This window comes from Ornithodoros turicata, chromosome 4 (genome assembly GCF_037126465.1).
Source record: "Ornithodoros turicata isolate Travis chromosome 4, ASM3712646v1, whole genome shotgun sequence".
In the NCBI taxonomy this organism is placed as follows: domain Eukaryota; kingdom Metazoa; phylum Arthropoda; class Arachnida; order Ixodida; family Argasidae; genus Ornithodoros; species Ornithodoros turicata.
The window spans coordinates 4,206,890-4,223,290 of record NC_088204.1 but is presented as its reverse complement, the minus strand read 5'-3'; the positions used below and the strand labels follow the sequence as shown (position 1 = coordinate 4,223,290).

Sequence of the window (16,401 nt, the reverse complement as noted above, 5' to 3'; positions counted from 1 at the left end):
GTTTCCTTTTCTTTCTTTTTTCCTCTCTTTTTTTTTTTTTTTTTTTTTTTTTTTTTGCTATAGTATAGTGACGACGCTCACTTCTGTGTGGCCAACAACGCCGAGCCGATCCTGCCATTACCCCCTCCCCCCTCTTTTTTTAAGACGCTTGAGATATATGTCGGCACAGTTCCCTTAGAAGTCGGCCCAGGACGCACATTCTCCCCAGGCGTTAGTCGTGACGTTGGCCACATCACCGTCGCCACGACCCACCACCTGCTTCAAGTATGGCGGCACAGTTTCGTGTGAAGTCGGCCCAATACGCACGATCCCATTTCGATCGTCACGACGCTGTCCCCCCGAGCTTGGCCAACTATGGAGTTCCACCACATCGAGTTCTGTTCTGAGTTCAAAAGATCGCGGGTGGTGTTAGGGAGGTGGACATTGCTTCTTGCACCGTGTGTCGGAGACTTCCGGCGCAGTCGAAGGTACCCCGGGTGCCCGAAATTATCCGCGGTCCTATACCCCTCCACGTTCAGCATGTCGCCACAAAAAAAGGCTGACACGCGCCGTACCCGTAAATCTATCCCAATAACCTTACCTTGCCTATTTTCAGAGTGCATATCTGTTGTGTCCGCTCAGCCAGACATCCCATTCCAGAATCCTTTATTCATAGCGATCCTCATGGTGCTTCCTACACTCGCGCGCTATGGTCTCTGCGCGACACCACATTTCCCCCTCGCGACAAAAACAACGATAACACACACAATAAACCCATTCAACAAAAACCCAAACGTTGAGGTCGCTTCCTCGTTCTTGAGCTACGTCTAAGCTGCACTTCCTGAGCAGGAACGTCCACCTTGTCCGTCTTCGTTTGCTGAGTCGTTCCGCTCGTGGTGGCAGAGTTTTGAGCAGGTTCGTCGTCAGCTTGCCTGGACTGGGCTGTGGCGGCCCCGGATCCAGATCCGTTGTCATCCGGCCAACTGGGGTCTGGAGAAGTCTGGTGAGGAGTTTCATCCGAAGGTACGTTCCAGTACATAGCCACTGGTGTTGCATCCGATCCGGAAGTAGGCCTTCGGAGTAGTCTTGGCAACGCTTCTTTCGGAACCTTAGAAAGCTTGCTGCTGTTCCAAATTCTGTTATCGTCTAGAAGGAACGAATTGTTGCTCCGTTTTTTGATGATCTTCCTCGGTTCGGAGTACCGGAGTTGACCTTTGTAGATGTGTCCAGGAAGCTTGACACGCACAAAGTCCCCTGGTTCGAGGTGTTGTTGCTTTGCGCTTCTTTTCTCATCAATGTAAGCTTTAAGACGGGCTTGTTTCTTCTCAATTCTCTCTCGGAGGCGACTAATTTCCGATGCTGGCTCGGTCAAAAATTTTCGTGTTGGAAAACCGATGGTATTTAGTCGTGTTCGTATGTCTCTTCCATGTAACAGAAAAGCTGGGGCTAGTCCCGTTGACGCGTGAGGTGTAGCACGATACACCCCGATGTATTCCAGTACGGCCTCTTTGATTGGACGGTTCTCTAACTGTGCCACTTGAACGAAACTTTTTAGTACCTTGTTGAACCTCTCGATCATACCATTTCCTTGTGGATGGTAGACTGAGGAGCGTATGTGGCGAATTCCTCGTTCTTGGAGAAAAGCACGAAACTCGTGGGAAATGAATTGGCAGCCGTTATCAGTCACAATTTCAACGGGATGACCTTCCCTGCTGAAGATTTGGCGCAGAAACCCGATAACAGTTGAAGTTGTGACTGTATTCGAAAAGCACACTTCGGGCCACCGACTATGGTAGTCTATCAAGGTGATCATGTACCGGCAGTTCTGTGGGGCCTTTTCAAAAGGACCAACAACGTCCATGCTGACTTTTTCCCAAGGTTCCTCTGGAAGTTTCACAGGAGTGAGTGGAGCAGGTGCCGTCTTCGCGGACTTGTCCGCTGTTTGGCATATGTCGCAGCCCCGGATAGCAGTTTCGACGTTGCTGTCCATCGCAGGCCACCAGTACAGTTGACGCAAGCGCTGCTTTGTACGCACTATGCCCGGATGTGCCTCATGCGCCAGACCAATTACCCTTGACACTAACGCAGGTGGCACAACAATCCTATCCCCTCGCAGCAGCAGTCCATCAACTTCTGACAGCTCCGTGCGAACCTTGAAGAACGGCACAGCGTTGTCTCGAAGAGCCGCTTTCGAAGGCCATTCTGTTCGTATGTAGCGCAGAACGTCCTGCATTACTGAGTCGGAAGTTGTCTCACGCTGGAGCTGCTCCTTTGAGATGCATTCTGTGACGATGCACACCACGTCGTCTTCGAAGGGCTCCTGTGCATGATATGGAAGTGGCAGTCGCGACAACGCGTCTGCAATCTCGTTATCTTTCCCTTTTTTGTAGACGACAGTGAAATTGTAACTCAGAAGCCGTGAGACCCATCGTGATATTCGAAGCGGTCGGTGTCCGGTGCCCTGAGTGCTTAACAACGTCTGAAGGGCTTGGTGATCAGTCTCTAATGTGAACGGACGACCCCAAAGGTATACATGCCAGTGTTCAACTGCCCAAATGCATGCGAGGGCCTCTCTTTCTCCAGCTGAGTATTTCCGTTCCTGGGGAGTTAACGCCCGGGATGCGAAGGATACCGTGCGGAAAATGCTGCCATCCCGCTGACGCAAAACAGCACCAAGCCCATAAGCGGATGCGTCGGTAGTGACGGTAACAGGTAATGCTGGCTCGAACATGCTGAGGGCTGAACATGTGGAGATGTGTCTTTTAACCTTCTCAAAACTTGCTTGAGCTCGTGGATTCCAGTGGAAAGCGTCTGCACCTCGCAGCAGTTCACGCAGAGGTTCCACCACATCTGCATAATTCTTTATGAATTTGGCGTAGTGGCCACTCATTCCCAGAAATGACCTCAGTGTACGTAAATCTGATGGTGCTGGGGCTTCTAAAATAGCTTTGACGTTGGTGTCGAGTGGAAACAGTTTTCCTTCCTTTACTGTGTGACCGATAAAAGAGAGCTCGCTGACGCCAAAAACGCACTTGTGATTTAACCGTAACCCTGCATTGGAGATCCGTTGCAAAACTGAACGTAGATTCTGTTCATGCTCTTCTTCATTCTTCCCAAATATGATGATATCGTCCAGATAGTGTAACGCCCCTGTACATCCTTTCAGCACATTAGCCAAAAGCTTCTGAAATGCAGATGGCGCGGAGGCCAGCCCGAAGCACAATCTCTTGTACCGGAATAGACCTTCGTGCGTTATAAACGCAGTGAGATCTCTACTCTCTTCGGCCAGTACGAGCTGGTGGTATGCTGCTGTTAAGTCCAACTTGGAAAATATCTTTGCACCGGATAACTTGTTCAGCAGCTCTTCCATATTCGGCAATGGGTAGCAATCTGGCACGACAGCTTTGTTTGGTGCCCGCAGATCTACGCATAGCCTGATCCGACCATCCTTTTTCTTGGCCACGACAAGTGGCGATACCCAGGGCGATGCATCAATAGCCTCAATGACGCCCATATCCAGCAGTTTCTTTAGTTCTTTAGACACATCGTCACGTATCTGTAGGGGTAGCCTTCGGAGTTTAGTAGTTGTAGGCTGCACGTCTGTCCGTACTTTGACTTTGTGTTCGTAGCCTTTGGCTAGGCCCAGCTCCGGTGAAAACAGGTTCGCAAACTCGCACTTTGCTATTCGCTCGCTGGCACCGGTTGTAACTGCTGTCTCCAGGCACTGTAAGAGTGCCCCGTCAATCCGCAAGTCTAGCGCAGCAACTGCGTCGAGCCCCAATAGTGTCGTTCCATGATGTACGACGTAAAAGAGAAGGGTCGCGCTACGTGTCTTGTACTTGACAGGTAGGATGACGCACCCTCGCACTGGGATCTCTTTCCTCGAATAGTCGTGAAGTTCGATTGACGCAGGCTGCAGGGTGAACTTCTCGGCGTATGTGGACTGATACACAACCGACGAAATTATGGAAACTGACGAACCCGTGTCTATTAAAAACGTGACGTCCTTTCCACCGGCTTCTGCTGTAATGTGGATAGCCTTTTTCGCAGATGATTGCACTTCCAATAGTATTGCAGGTTCTGTCCTGGACGGGTAATCCTCGTGATGTGCGCCTTCAGTTACGACTTCGCGAGTGGCACCGCGTTGCTGCTTTTTTGCACCTCTGCATACGGCTCCGAAATGCCCAATTTTCTTGCACTTGAAACATTCTTTGTACCTGGCTTTGCATTCCTGCGAGTTCGCCAGATGGTACGGTGAACCACAACGAAAGCAAGTAGTTGCATTCTTCCCTTGAGCTTGGGGCTTGGGAGTTGCGGGCTTGCCAGCTGATCTCTTGAACGGCTTCTTGAACACTTTTTCAACCGCAGCTGTGTTCTCCTGCAAGATCCGCTGGGCTTCCTTGCGGCTCTGCTCAACATGACTCGCGATCTGTGTAGCCCTTTCCAAAGTAAGTGTTGATCCTTCCAGTAGAAGTCGCTCGCGTACTTGGGGTAGGAGGGCCTTGTCCACAAGTTGGTCCCGTAGCGTTTCGTCAAGCATGGTCCCGTAATTGCAGGTAATGGCGAGACCTCGAAGAGCAGTCACGTATTCCTCGATACTTTCGTCCGGCAGCTGAGAACGCTGACGGAATTTCCTGCGCTCCACCATAACGTTATAACTCTCGGCATACCGCTTTTCAAGTGTTGCCAAAGCTTCTTTATACACATTTACCGTGGCTGTGGTGGAGTCTCCGCTGCTTTGTTCCGACGGTACGGCAGGAACTGACAACGTGTAGAAAATTCTTTGTCCCTCTGTCCCAAGAGCATGAAGGAGCATTGCCTTTTGACGATCAGGCCTGTAGGATATTCCGTCGATGGCAAGCATATAATTATCGAACATCCGCCGCCATTGACTCCATGGAACGGGAGGCTTGCCTGGTCGCTCAAGAAACGGCGGCACAGCAGGAAGTCCGGGGCAGTTCATGACGTTTAGAAAGTAACGTTGGCGAATGAGTCCTCAATCCAAAAACATCTCGCAGAAGGTAGGTTCTCCCCGACGTCGCCAAAATGTTGTGTCCGCTCAGCCAGACATCCCATTCCAGAATCCTTTATTCATAGCGATCCTCATGGTGCTTCCTACACTCGCGCGCTATGGTCTCTGCGCGACACCACAATATCGCGCGTGTATTATCTAACTAATTGATGATTTGTAAAAGAAAATTGAGACGTTAGTCCCCAGCCACTAGGGACGGGCTACGCTCTTAAAAAAAAGGGTGTACTTTATCTCCTTTCCTTGCCACATATATAACACCCTTTTGGAGAGTACAATTACTCCCAAAAAGGGAGTCTCCTCACTCCCTCAAGGGAGTAGCATAACACCTTCTTTCTGCAGGGGAGTAATATTATTCCCCAGGTAGGTGGAAAAGGGGAGTAATATTACTCTCACTCCTTCTATGGAGGGCATTCCCTGAAAGGAGTGAGGAGACACCCTTTTCAGCATAATTGTACTCTCTAAAAGGGTGTTATATACGTGGAAAGAAAAAGAGTTAAAGTACAGTGACCCCTCGTTAATATGACCCTCGATAATCTGACATAAGCGCTTTACGACCATACTCCTGGGACACACTGCAGTGAAACCTCTGCAAATCCCACCGTTAATATGACAATTCCCCATTCTGACCAAAATTTTCGGGAACGACCATGGTCATAATAACGAGGGTTCACTGTACACCCTTTTTTTAAGAGTGTACTCCAGGACGCGTATTGTCCTTCTCTTCTGACATTAGATGTAACACCTATAGGACATTCTAAAAGTGAACGCAGTGTGCAGAATCACGTGAATCCAACTAAGACGAATGTTTCATCCCAAGAGGCGGATTCAGGATTTTTCTGAGGGGTGATGTCCGGCCCTGGACAGCATGCTGTTACACTATCGAGGTCACTTTAAACTCTGCTCAGAGACAGAGATTGAGGGAGGTCAGGATATCGAGACCCCCCAGAGATTCGCCCCTGATCCTCCCTGTGGCGAAAAAAAAAAGTGTCACGGAAAACGAAACGACCTCGTGGAAAACAATTGACTCTACAGTTTTGTGCAACGTACACGTCTATTTAACAAACTTAGACCCAGTGACACATGAAGTCTTATTCCGGAAGTGGTGGCGGTAGTTCCTGGTCGCGCATCAGTGTGATTCAAAAGTTCCTCGGTTATTAAGCCACGATATATATGCAGTGATGGCCAGTAGTTAACTACATGTAGTTAAACTACCAGATTGTAGTTAAAAAGTAGTTATCAACTACTTGCAGAAATGTAGTGGCAACTACTAGTTAAACTACTATTTTGAGTAGTTAACTACAGTAGTTAGGTTACTGAAGGCGCAAACTACTTCCGATTTTGCCGCAAGCTTTACGGCATGATTGCGCTTCCGACTTTTACCTAATTGAGCTACTTATTTGATGAGAACGGAGGTGCAGAGCAATTGTGTCGTGCATGTGTACTTAATCTTCACTTTTAATGCATGTCCAGTGAAGCCTCATTTGCTGTGAAGTAATTCTGCAACTTAGTTTATCGCGTAGGCACAGAAAGAATCCCGCCGCAAGCTTTGTATTTGACTGTCGTAGCAGTGGCTTGAGCCAAAGTTTATCATTCCGTGTGATTCATACTTAGGTGTCCAAGAACACTACAAGGGATTGGTGTTGATGGATAACGTTAAGTAGTTATAGATGTAGTTAAACTACATTGCAGTAGTTAAAGAAGTAGTTTTAACTACTCCCCTGAAAAGTAGTTGAACTACTAGTTAAACTACTCCATCGTGAAGTAGTTAGTAGTTATAGTTAAACTACTGTAGAAGTAGTTAGTGGCCATCACTGTATATATGTATATAAGTAAAATAAGAAGACGTGGACGACAGATTACAGGAAAGCTAAATGCGTGAACTGATATTCCGAGGCTGGAACAAACATAGACAGGACAAACACAAAGAAAAAGTCAGCCAGAGGTTGGCATGTTATTCAAAAAATCAATAATAATAATGAAACGTAGGGAAACTTGTAGCGCTTCGCTTGCCTCGTTCCAGTAACGCCGCCCTTCATTCTGGCGGCCCAATCAGACCTCTTCCGCTTTGTTCCGGCCATCCTAACGTGACGTCACCAGCACAGTGTATAATCCCGTGTTCATCGCCTTTTTAGGCGCTTCCGGTGATACGAAAAGCCAGTGTGAGTTTAAAAACAGGGAGTGTGTAGCGTATGTGAGTATAAATATAAATCATCACAAACCCTGACACCCTACCTTAAAGGGGCTGTAAACAGGTACCAAAGGTGCACATTTCTTTGTGTTATATTATTGGATTTTGGGCAGTGAAAACTCCTTGCAATTACTAACGCTCAAAAACAAAAGGCGCTTGCATACGGATGAAATATTCACTGCACTCTTTCGCATATTAGCTCCGCCCCGCGCTCTAACTTTACGTCATTTTGACGTAGCGCTTTCCCCACCAATTACGATTGAGTGTTCCACGTACGATTTTATTTCAAATGCGGAATTGGACTAGATGAACGTGATTCCTCTTCTATTCAAAACCTAAACAGTTACAGCCTGAAATTGAGAAAGAAATGCGTTTAATTTAGGTGTCATACGCGCACTACGTTTTCTGGGCAGTAGCACGCAGCACACCGCGAGCGCGAATGAATATCCGGGACTACAGTTCCGGAATCTTAGGTGGGTGCGCGATGGAACATCTTCGTCATCTTCGAATGGTTCCGACAAATGGGCTGCCGTACTTTGGCTTGAGCCACGCGGCATTGCGTCACCAGCTCGCGTGGTACAGTGGATAGCGTGCTGGCCATGTCACGTCGTGACTGGAAGGATCCCGGGTTCGAATCGCGTCATGTGATAGCAGCCCAGCTGTTGACGTTTGCGCCAGCCGGAGATGTTGAAGATGTCATGACGTTGAATTTCGGAACCACGGAGCGCAAAACGTCGTTTCACACGAACAAACTGAGCGCTCCGACTCACAGCTGACAACGAAGTATGTTTATTGGCTGGTAATTTGAAACGTCATGTGCGCAGCTCGGCCCCCCGATTGGACGGCAAAACGCTACGTAGCCATGTGACGTATGCGTTGTGGAGAGAGGCTCGCTGGTTACTCATCTTTGAAAGCAGTTATACGGGTCAATGAGCTGGCACGAGCCAAACGAAATGTATATTTGGGTATTATGAGCTGCGTTCTTTCATGGAGTATCATTATTTCAGAAATGTTTGGTGGCCTGTTTACGGCCCCTTTAACACATATCACTCTCTGAGCGAAGAGCGTGGTAGCCTCTACCGAGGTCCGAGGGTTAATCGAAGGGTCATGTGCGGCGGTCATATTAACGAGAAGATAATGCCTGTGTTTGACCCTACTTGTGTCAAAAATATTTGTCATTGTCCGATAAACGGGTTGTCGTATTAACGAGGGGGACTTACATGCCCGTGGAACGTGTTCGACAAGTTCTGCGCGGTGATTCACTGCCGGTGGTTTTGATATCTGACGGCAGTGAATCACCGCACAGAACTTGTCGAGCACGTGCTAAAAACAGGTCATATTCTTTTGACTTTCACGATGCAAAGACCGTGGCACACGAGCATAGATGGGGCGTAAGAAAATTTTTGGAATCTAGGCACATTCACCGTGATGATAACGCATGTAACAGTCACAAAGGGCCACTACCTGATTGCTACAAGGTCATGACTAAGCTATAACTAGAACTCGGATGGCGTACTGTTTCTTGTTTCATTCTGATGATGATGATGCCCGAACAGGCATCGAAACGTCATATTACATTTTGTTTCATTGTTACGTCAAGCCTGTGTGCGTAAGTTTTCCTCATGATGGTCCCCTGGCTTTTGGTCTATCTTCAGTGTTGTTTCTTGAAGAAATATAGTGATCAACGACTGGGACGGCAACACAGCTCTTCAAACACCCGCAAACCCTTTATTATTTATTGGCCGTCAAATTACTAGATCAATAGCGCTCTCGTAAAGCACGATTTAGGCTATAGTCAATCTCATATAGTTCGCTGACGCACTATCGGTAACTATATCGGTGAAGTGCCCGGTGTCGGTGGTTACAGAAAATTCTAGGAATGTTCCTGGAGCGATTATCGCCGCTGTGAGTTTGTCACATCTTCGACGAGCCCAATTTCGGCCACGCGCTGCGTCTGTGGCTTGGGAAAGTGGGCCGCACCTCATGTGGCGAATTTCCCCATTGATCATCATTAATTCATCTGTTGTTGCGTACTCAAAACAGCCGGACGTTGCGTTAGAAACATTTTAAGGAAACACACTAGCAAAAGTGAAGAAAGAAGACACTTCTTGCTCGTTTTGTAATTTACTGTTAAGAAGGAAGAAGAAGGAAAGAATACAAACCTGGTCTTGGAGTGACTTTCTGCACGTTTCGGACCATGTATATACAGGGTGTATGCTCTAATAAAGGGCCGGTGATATTTTCGCGTGTGACGCGATGCCTACTTGGCGGACAGACTTCCGCTGCCATACACTCTTAAAAATGAACTTCACCGCATAGTACGCTCCTAGCCAACCCTCATCTCGAATGATATCGTTATCTGCGATGATTTGTTGAAAACGAGAGGCGTACGCCTTTTTTGTGACACTTATGCTGTTCATAATTGTCACAAAAAAGGCGTACGCCTCCCGTTTTCAACAAATCGGGGCAGATAGCAATATCATTCATTGCAGTGAAGTTCATTTTTTAGAGTGTACAGCGAAGAATTTTGTTCGTGGGCTTTTCTGTCATAAAACCTTCACTATGTGGCAGCCGAAGTCTGTCCGTCAAGTAGGCATCGCGTCACACGCGAAAATGTCATTGATATTCTGATGTACTGACTGACTGATATGATGACTGATAGACAGATTGTCTTACTGTCATATCCAATCATATTTCTGGAACACTGCTACACAAAGAGCAGGAAGAGTTTATAAGGTCGAATAGTAGGCGGGGATGAGCGGTTCGGGATTAATGTTCGTATGTAGGAGTGTGCTTATGAGCGATAGCAGTGACTAGTGACTGACTACAGACATTAGTGAGATGGCTCATGCCGTCACGCTGAAGCACTGTTTTTGACAGTCCGCTGTAATTTTCTTTGTTGCAACGTATCGAATTATACGGCTATATGTTACGCACGTAAAGAAAACACAAATGAATGTGTGCTGGGAAATATTATTTGCGGGTCTGGAGCATGGAGGCATGTTCCTTTAGAGACGTCTGCCTCCACGGCAGTACTAGGCGTAATGGCGTAATTGGACTATTCATTGTTGTTTCTCTTTATTTGCCGCATGGAGGCCACGTCGCTAGAAAGCTGCGTCGCTCACTGCCTCCTTGCCTGTGTCTCGGCACCCCATTGGTGAAATAAATCGAAATAAATAAAAAAGATAGAGACAAAGGAGCAGAGAGTCTTTTCCGGCATTCATGTGGAACGGTAAAAACCAGTAAGAATAAAGGCAGCCCTGTTGGTTCTCAGGTCGTCCAAGGGACGTCGCGATGCCGTGAGGACCCATACTAGTCACTCAATCATGGCCTGATATAGATCAGTGTTTCATGTACGGGGAAAGAGGGAACCCCCTATATTTCGCCAAGAAATGCGCAACTTCATTACATTACTAACGGTGTTTCTGTACATGCAAAAGGGAACGTATTGATGGTATATACTACCTTGCACTGAAGTGTAACACAAGAGCCAAGACGAGACAAAAAAGAAAGAGGAAAAAAAAAAGAAGTGTCACCACTCTAAAACAGCACTCACCGCCACCGCAGGAGCCACCAATCCAACCACACACGACGAAACAGCAGAGCACGAGACAGCGACGCATCACGAAGATATCACCCCACTTTGAGACAACACCCTCGGCGACCGTGTGATGGGCAAAAGACAGACCTTTTGTGGGATGCTGTGACTTCATACTTCCCGTGTGTTTGCCTTGCCGTTCCTGGTTGTGAGGCTCCGGATATCGCACGGAATCAGAGTGTCGAACCGAAACAATTACGTATTCGGTGCATGTTCAGGTTCGAAGATTTTGGTTCGGTTCAGGTTCAGTTTACAGAGCGCAGAAATAACGGTGCATTACGGTTTATTCGTGTTCGTAACGGTTCAGCGCACTGCAGAAAGTTGTACCAACATTCTCAGGTAATACGATGCGTGGGGTGTACGGGAGGTAAGCGTCGCGGTGAACACATTAAGTCAACGGTGTTTTGAAGTCGGACGTTGATTTATTTGACGATTTTGATTTGAACGATGAGTTGATGGCAACGCATATGCGCGCACACCAAGAAGTAAGAGAAGGTTAGTAAAATAGGGAGTACATGTAGTACACTTTCGATTTTGAAGTCTAGGAATTGGGCCACACCATCTTTAAGGGGTGTCCTTAGTGAACGAAAGCCTCAAGAGGCTGTCCCGATAAACCTGGACGACATCTTGAAGGGAAGATGCACCTTCCCAGCTGTACCTTTTCCTCACCAATGAATAAAAAGATCATCCACTAGCAACGCGAAGCAAATGTAGCCATAAACGCCGTACAGACTAGGAGAGGACACCAGGAGTGAGTGTAGGAGAGAAGGGTTAATACGCATATAACGTGGCAAGGAAGCAGGCGAGATGGTGATGACGTACGGCTCGTGTCAAACTTAACTTGAACAGCGCTCCAGCCCGAGAAGCGGGAGGAGAGCAACTCTGGCAGCGCTAAGCAGAGAACGACGCCTTAACATAACGGAGTTCACACACTCTGTGCACTCTTAAAAATGAATTGCACCGCATAGCACGCTCCTAGCCAACCATAACCTCGAATGATGTCGTTATCTGCCCTGATTTGTTGAAAACGGGAGGCGTACACCCTTTCTGTGACTCTTATGCTGTCCATAATTGTCACAGAAAAGGCGTACGCCTCCAGTTTTCAACAAATTAGGGGTGTGAGCGATGTCGCTGGGAATGATGGTTGGCTAGGACCGTGCTATGAGGTGAAGTTCATTTTGAAGAGTATAGGCGTGTTGAACTGAATGAAAAGAAATCTAGTCCGTCAGCTCTCAAAAGATTACTGCGCCGCAGGTGGCATGGCCAACATCCCCAGATAGAGAAAGCCTGCGCATTGCTACCTCTCCCTCCTTCGCTACGTGGACATATAAAGTCAGAAATCGTCTGCTACAGCGATTCACCGCTCCGCAAATTCAAGAACCCGCAAGTGATTGCAGCTCAGTTGGAACGTACAAGCCTAAATATTTAGACAAAAAGTGCTTTTAAGAAAATCACTTTTGAGAAAGATTGAGACAGTTTTCCACTTTATTTTCAAGTTTTTCCATTTAGCACGCGGGGACTTTCAATCGCAACTCGCAGACGACGGTGGTTCGTCTCCATGGCCACGGCCGCTGAAAGCACGTTCGTGATTGGCTACGGCCGTTGAAAACACGTTCCTGATTGGTTAACTCTTAACTCTTACGTCAGGTCTGCGAGCGGGCAGGCTTTCTGTATCTAGGTGGTGTTGGCATGGCTGGGCACACAGACGTCACTCTCCCCCTCCGCCACATAATGTAATCCATCACACTCACTCCCCCCGCTGTAGTGTCCCCTTATCTCCAACGGCGTATGTATACACGACGGACTAGATTTCTTTTCCTTCTTAAGTTGAACAGGACTGCAACTGTAAATAGACGATCAAAACACCCTCCGCCGTTATTTCTACTACGCACCACCAGGGTGCGCAGGCCGGATTGGCGTTCAAGTTAACTCTGATGCGAACTGTACATCCACAATGAACGCTGAGACGATGGTGTCCTTTGTTTTCTGTCTTTCAGTCCAAGGTTTGATTATAGAGATTAGCATACGTATTGGCCCGTCTTCAGAGGGAATTGTGCCGGCATTCATCTGGAAAGTCTTCCGGAAAACCCGGGGAGAACCGCAGAGAGCACAGCCGGTGCCGGGATTCGAACCCCGCGTCCCGTCCCAGTCTTGGCATGGTAAATGGTCATCTGGAAGTAATTGTTGCCCGGGATCGGACTTTTCACGTCGTGGAAGATAATCATCCTAACCGCTAGTCTATACGCAAGCTGATACAGTGGCTTCGTCATGAAAGCGTCACTTACTACTGAAGCTCAACTACCAGAGGTTCAAAACCGCGTGGGGGCTGTGCGATCGTGTTTCTGCACGTTTCACTACGATTTAGGGACGCGAAGGGATTAAAGGAGCAGTGAAAGCCTCCCTCCAAAAAAATTGTCTTCTGGCTGAGGTGTATTGTGCTGGAAAATACCGTACCCGTTAGCGTTCTCGTACAAGAACCGGTGGTAGCCGACTTGTAACGCGCGCGCGATATCTATGAGTACACCCTCAATCTAATCCTACGAAATCCTTCAGGGAACCTGTGAGAGTATGCTAGTATATTGAAACTGCATTGAGATCAGTGTATCGAACCTGTACTATATAAGTTTACTTGGTCATATTAAATATCCTGATTAGTATACGCCAAATGGTTGTTGTTTAGTGTATGCGTTCCTGATTTTCAGCAATCACTTCATCGTTCGTTTATCGCTCTTCTTGCTTGTTTCTTGTTACAGCTGAACGAGTAAGGCCGGTTTCACATGTAACGTTTTCCTTGTCCGTATTTTTGGCGGGGTCGAAACGGACCCATTGGAACCTACCGCGCTCTTCTGAACTGAGAGCGCAAGCAACACGGGCAAAGAAGTTCTCTTCAGTTCAGATGTCTCACCACCAACCAGCCCAATCCTCAACCCTTCTACTGGGCTCGATTGCCCTTAGGCTCTATTTTTGAAGCGAACGGACGTTAGTGTGAAATCGGGGAGGGGAGGTGATATGGTTACTGAAATAAGAAAAGGGAAATGTTAGTCAGGCATAGGCCGACTTGCTATTCCTTTCTAATAGGCATAACTGAACGTGCCTGCGTTATGGCTGATTTTCTTCTTCTGACGACGACATTGCTCCCGTTTCCACCGCCGTGACACGTCCCCGGCTACACCTTAACGCTCCAGACGGTATAGTCATGAACAACGATTACCGAACAGAAATACAGCGCATATTGGGACTACACGGCTGTATTATACAGGTTATGGTACTGTGATGTTACACGTAGGGTTTCGTTTCATCGTGGTCGATTATGAAATTGGAAATGCATTTACACGTAGGGTGAGTCAGCCTATTTTTGTGGCGACTAGTTGCACGTGCCGCAGGGCAGGACTGTGGATGACTTGGACCACTTGGGGGTTCTTTTGACGACGCCGGAAATCCCCGGCACGCACTGTTGGAAGCGGAGGGTCGAACCGAACCCGAACCGAAAACCGTTATTAACCGTTATTTTGTGGCCAAACCGGAACTGAACCGAACCGAAAGAGTCGACGCCATCTTGGAGCTGAACCAGAATTAAACCGGTAAAAAATACCGGTTTTCGGTTCAAATAACTGTTCACGCGAATTCAGTGCGAAACTTTGGATGTTGTGCATGGACACAAAGACTGTTTTTCGTATTTTTTCTTCATCTTTCATTTATTAGCTTCGTAGACATCCTCTTGCTTGCCGAAAAAGTCGTTCCCTGCAACAATGATTTGGATGTTCTCGAGTCACGAAATAGAAACAGACAGAAGTACGAATTAGGGATCGCGTAATATATAAGAATTAGGGATCACCAGGACATTAGGGACAGTTTTGGGTAGTAGTCAATAAGTGACATAGTCAGCTATACACAGGGTGTCCACCTAGAAATGATCGCTGGTACATTGCACCGTCAATGGGAAACTGACACTCCCCTATGACGTTTGTGTCAGAAACAGGCGCTGCATTTCAAGATCAGTCCGTTTGTAATACAAATGTGTCAGTTTTTCTTTGACAGCGCTTTGCCTGCGAGATCACCTCTACCGTTATCGCAGACATCCTGAATATATAACGTAAACAACTAAGAACAGTGTCGGAACGCTAAAGTTGACGTTATATGACGTATATTATGCCCTCAAATTTTATGTCCAATGCCGCTTAGTCTGTTTTTCTGCGGATAAATCGTGAAAATTAAAAGACCGCCGCTGCATCATCGACAATACTTGTGTTTCGGCTCCTTTCAATCAGATGGCGAAACGGTCTGGCGCGGCGTTGCAGACGATCCGAAACCAAGTCAACAAGTGGAACTGAATGGTTACTTTGGATTTTGCTTTATTTCAATCCATCCATCCATCCATTATCTCTTCTTCCATAACTACGCCTCTGTCACATGGGCAGTCTTCAATGATGATTGGAACTAATGGCTAAAAAACGTGCGCATAGCGTCACCTAGCGAGTAACGTGCAACTTCTCAAACATCATTGCATCCAATACTTCCTGACAGGTTGACATGTTACACGCTTGATGGCGCTAACCGCATATTCAGTGTCCGTCGGTTTCAAAGATGATTGGAGACTGCCCATGTTACAAGGGTATTACAATCATACCCTCCACCCAATGCGGTGAACTCTTTAAAAGTGGGGAACATCATGAACGAAATGAACAGCCAACAGTCACTGGAAGTTCGCGTAGGTGCTCAATTTGTCGAGGAAAGCCAAGGCCACATCGTAGCAAAACTGGTACTGGACCTGCAAAGGAGGAACCCATGAGTTATCGTGACAGTTTTGAGAGATTTCGTCACCTTTCCTACGCTAACATTGCCTCAAGACTAAGAAAAGCACTGTTAGGCACGTTCTCTCGGTAGCAGTTCTTGTAATATCAGAGCGATGCGCCAAGTAGAATGATCAACGGAAGAAACGTCAGCAACCTCCGCTTAACGATATTATATCCCCCTAAACAAATATTACCAGTTCTCGCACGAATTCTGCTCGACTTCTTCGAATGGTCTGCACGCTTTGAAAGACATCCACCATTTGTTCTGAATTCATTCCTTTCCAGATGATACTTGAAGCGCAGAAGAGTCCACTCGCAAGACATCCGTCCCTGCATAACACGTACGACAGACGAGTTATTATAACGATCATCTTAGCGGGATATGCACTATGGAACTTACGAGCACTGAATGACTAGCACAGTGTTCGGCGATCGACTCTGCCAGTCCTCTACTTGCTGAATGAGGTTCAATATGACGTCACAAGATGGCGGCACCGGGGCCGATCGCGGCCAACGTTGCAGGTGAAACTGGCGCACTGCTCTAGAAGGTTGCTGGAACCATTCATCGATTATTTAAATTTATGTCATTTCTTTACACCTAAAAGAATATAAAGACCATTACCTCATTCTGCTCAACTCTAAAGGTTCGCACGACGATTGCAGAGTTTACCGTCGTCGCTGTGTTGCAGACTGAGCAGCCGTAGCTTCTCAGAGTCTGGTCAACTTCTGGCCAGAACTGGGGGTAGTTCTACAGCAATATTTAAGATAGAAACCTATTGTAATATGCAATACCTAATGTGTCCTTCCAAAC

At 47.2% G+C, this 16,401-nt stretch overlaps 2 protein-coding genes across 2 annotated transcripts in view; both read right to left on the bottom strand.

The window, feature by feature from the left end:
* The window catches only part of LOC135390528 (receptor-type tyrosine-protein phosphatase F-like), a 28,551-nt gene extending 17,720 nt beyond the window's left edge, over nucleotides 1-10,831 (bottom strand). The window contains exon 1 of the mRNA XM_064620223.1: nucleotides 10,756-10,831. Within this exon, the coding sequence (XP_064476293.1) occupies nucleotides 10,756-10,822 (67 nt within the window). The 5' untranslated portion in view covers nucleotides 10,823-10,831. The remainder of the gene's footprint in view (nucleotides 1-10,755) is intronic.
* Nucleotides 10,832-15,061: 4,230 nt separating this feature from the next.
* Nucleotides 15,062-16,401, bottom strand: part of LOC135390527 (receptor-type tyrosine-protein phosphatase mu-like) — a 30,929-nt gene continuing 29,589 nt past the window's right edge. The window contains exons 36-39 of the mRNA XM_064620222.1: nucleotides 16,213-16,338; nucleotides 15,991-16,142; nucleotides 15,785-15,920; nucleotides 15,062-15,565 (exon numbers count right to left, since the gene is read on the bottom strand). Of these exons, the coding sequence (XP_064476292.1) occupies nucleotides 15,491-15,565; nucleotides 15,785-15,920; nucleotides 15,991-16,142; nucleotides 16,213-16,338 (489 nt within the window). The 3' untranslated portion in view covers nucleotides 15,062-15,490. The remainder of the gene's footprint in view (nucleotides 15,566-15,784; nucleotides 15,921-15,990; nucleotides 16,143-16,212; nucleotides 16,339-16,401) is intronic.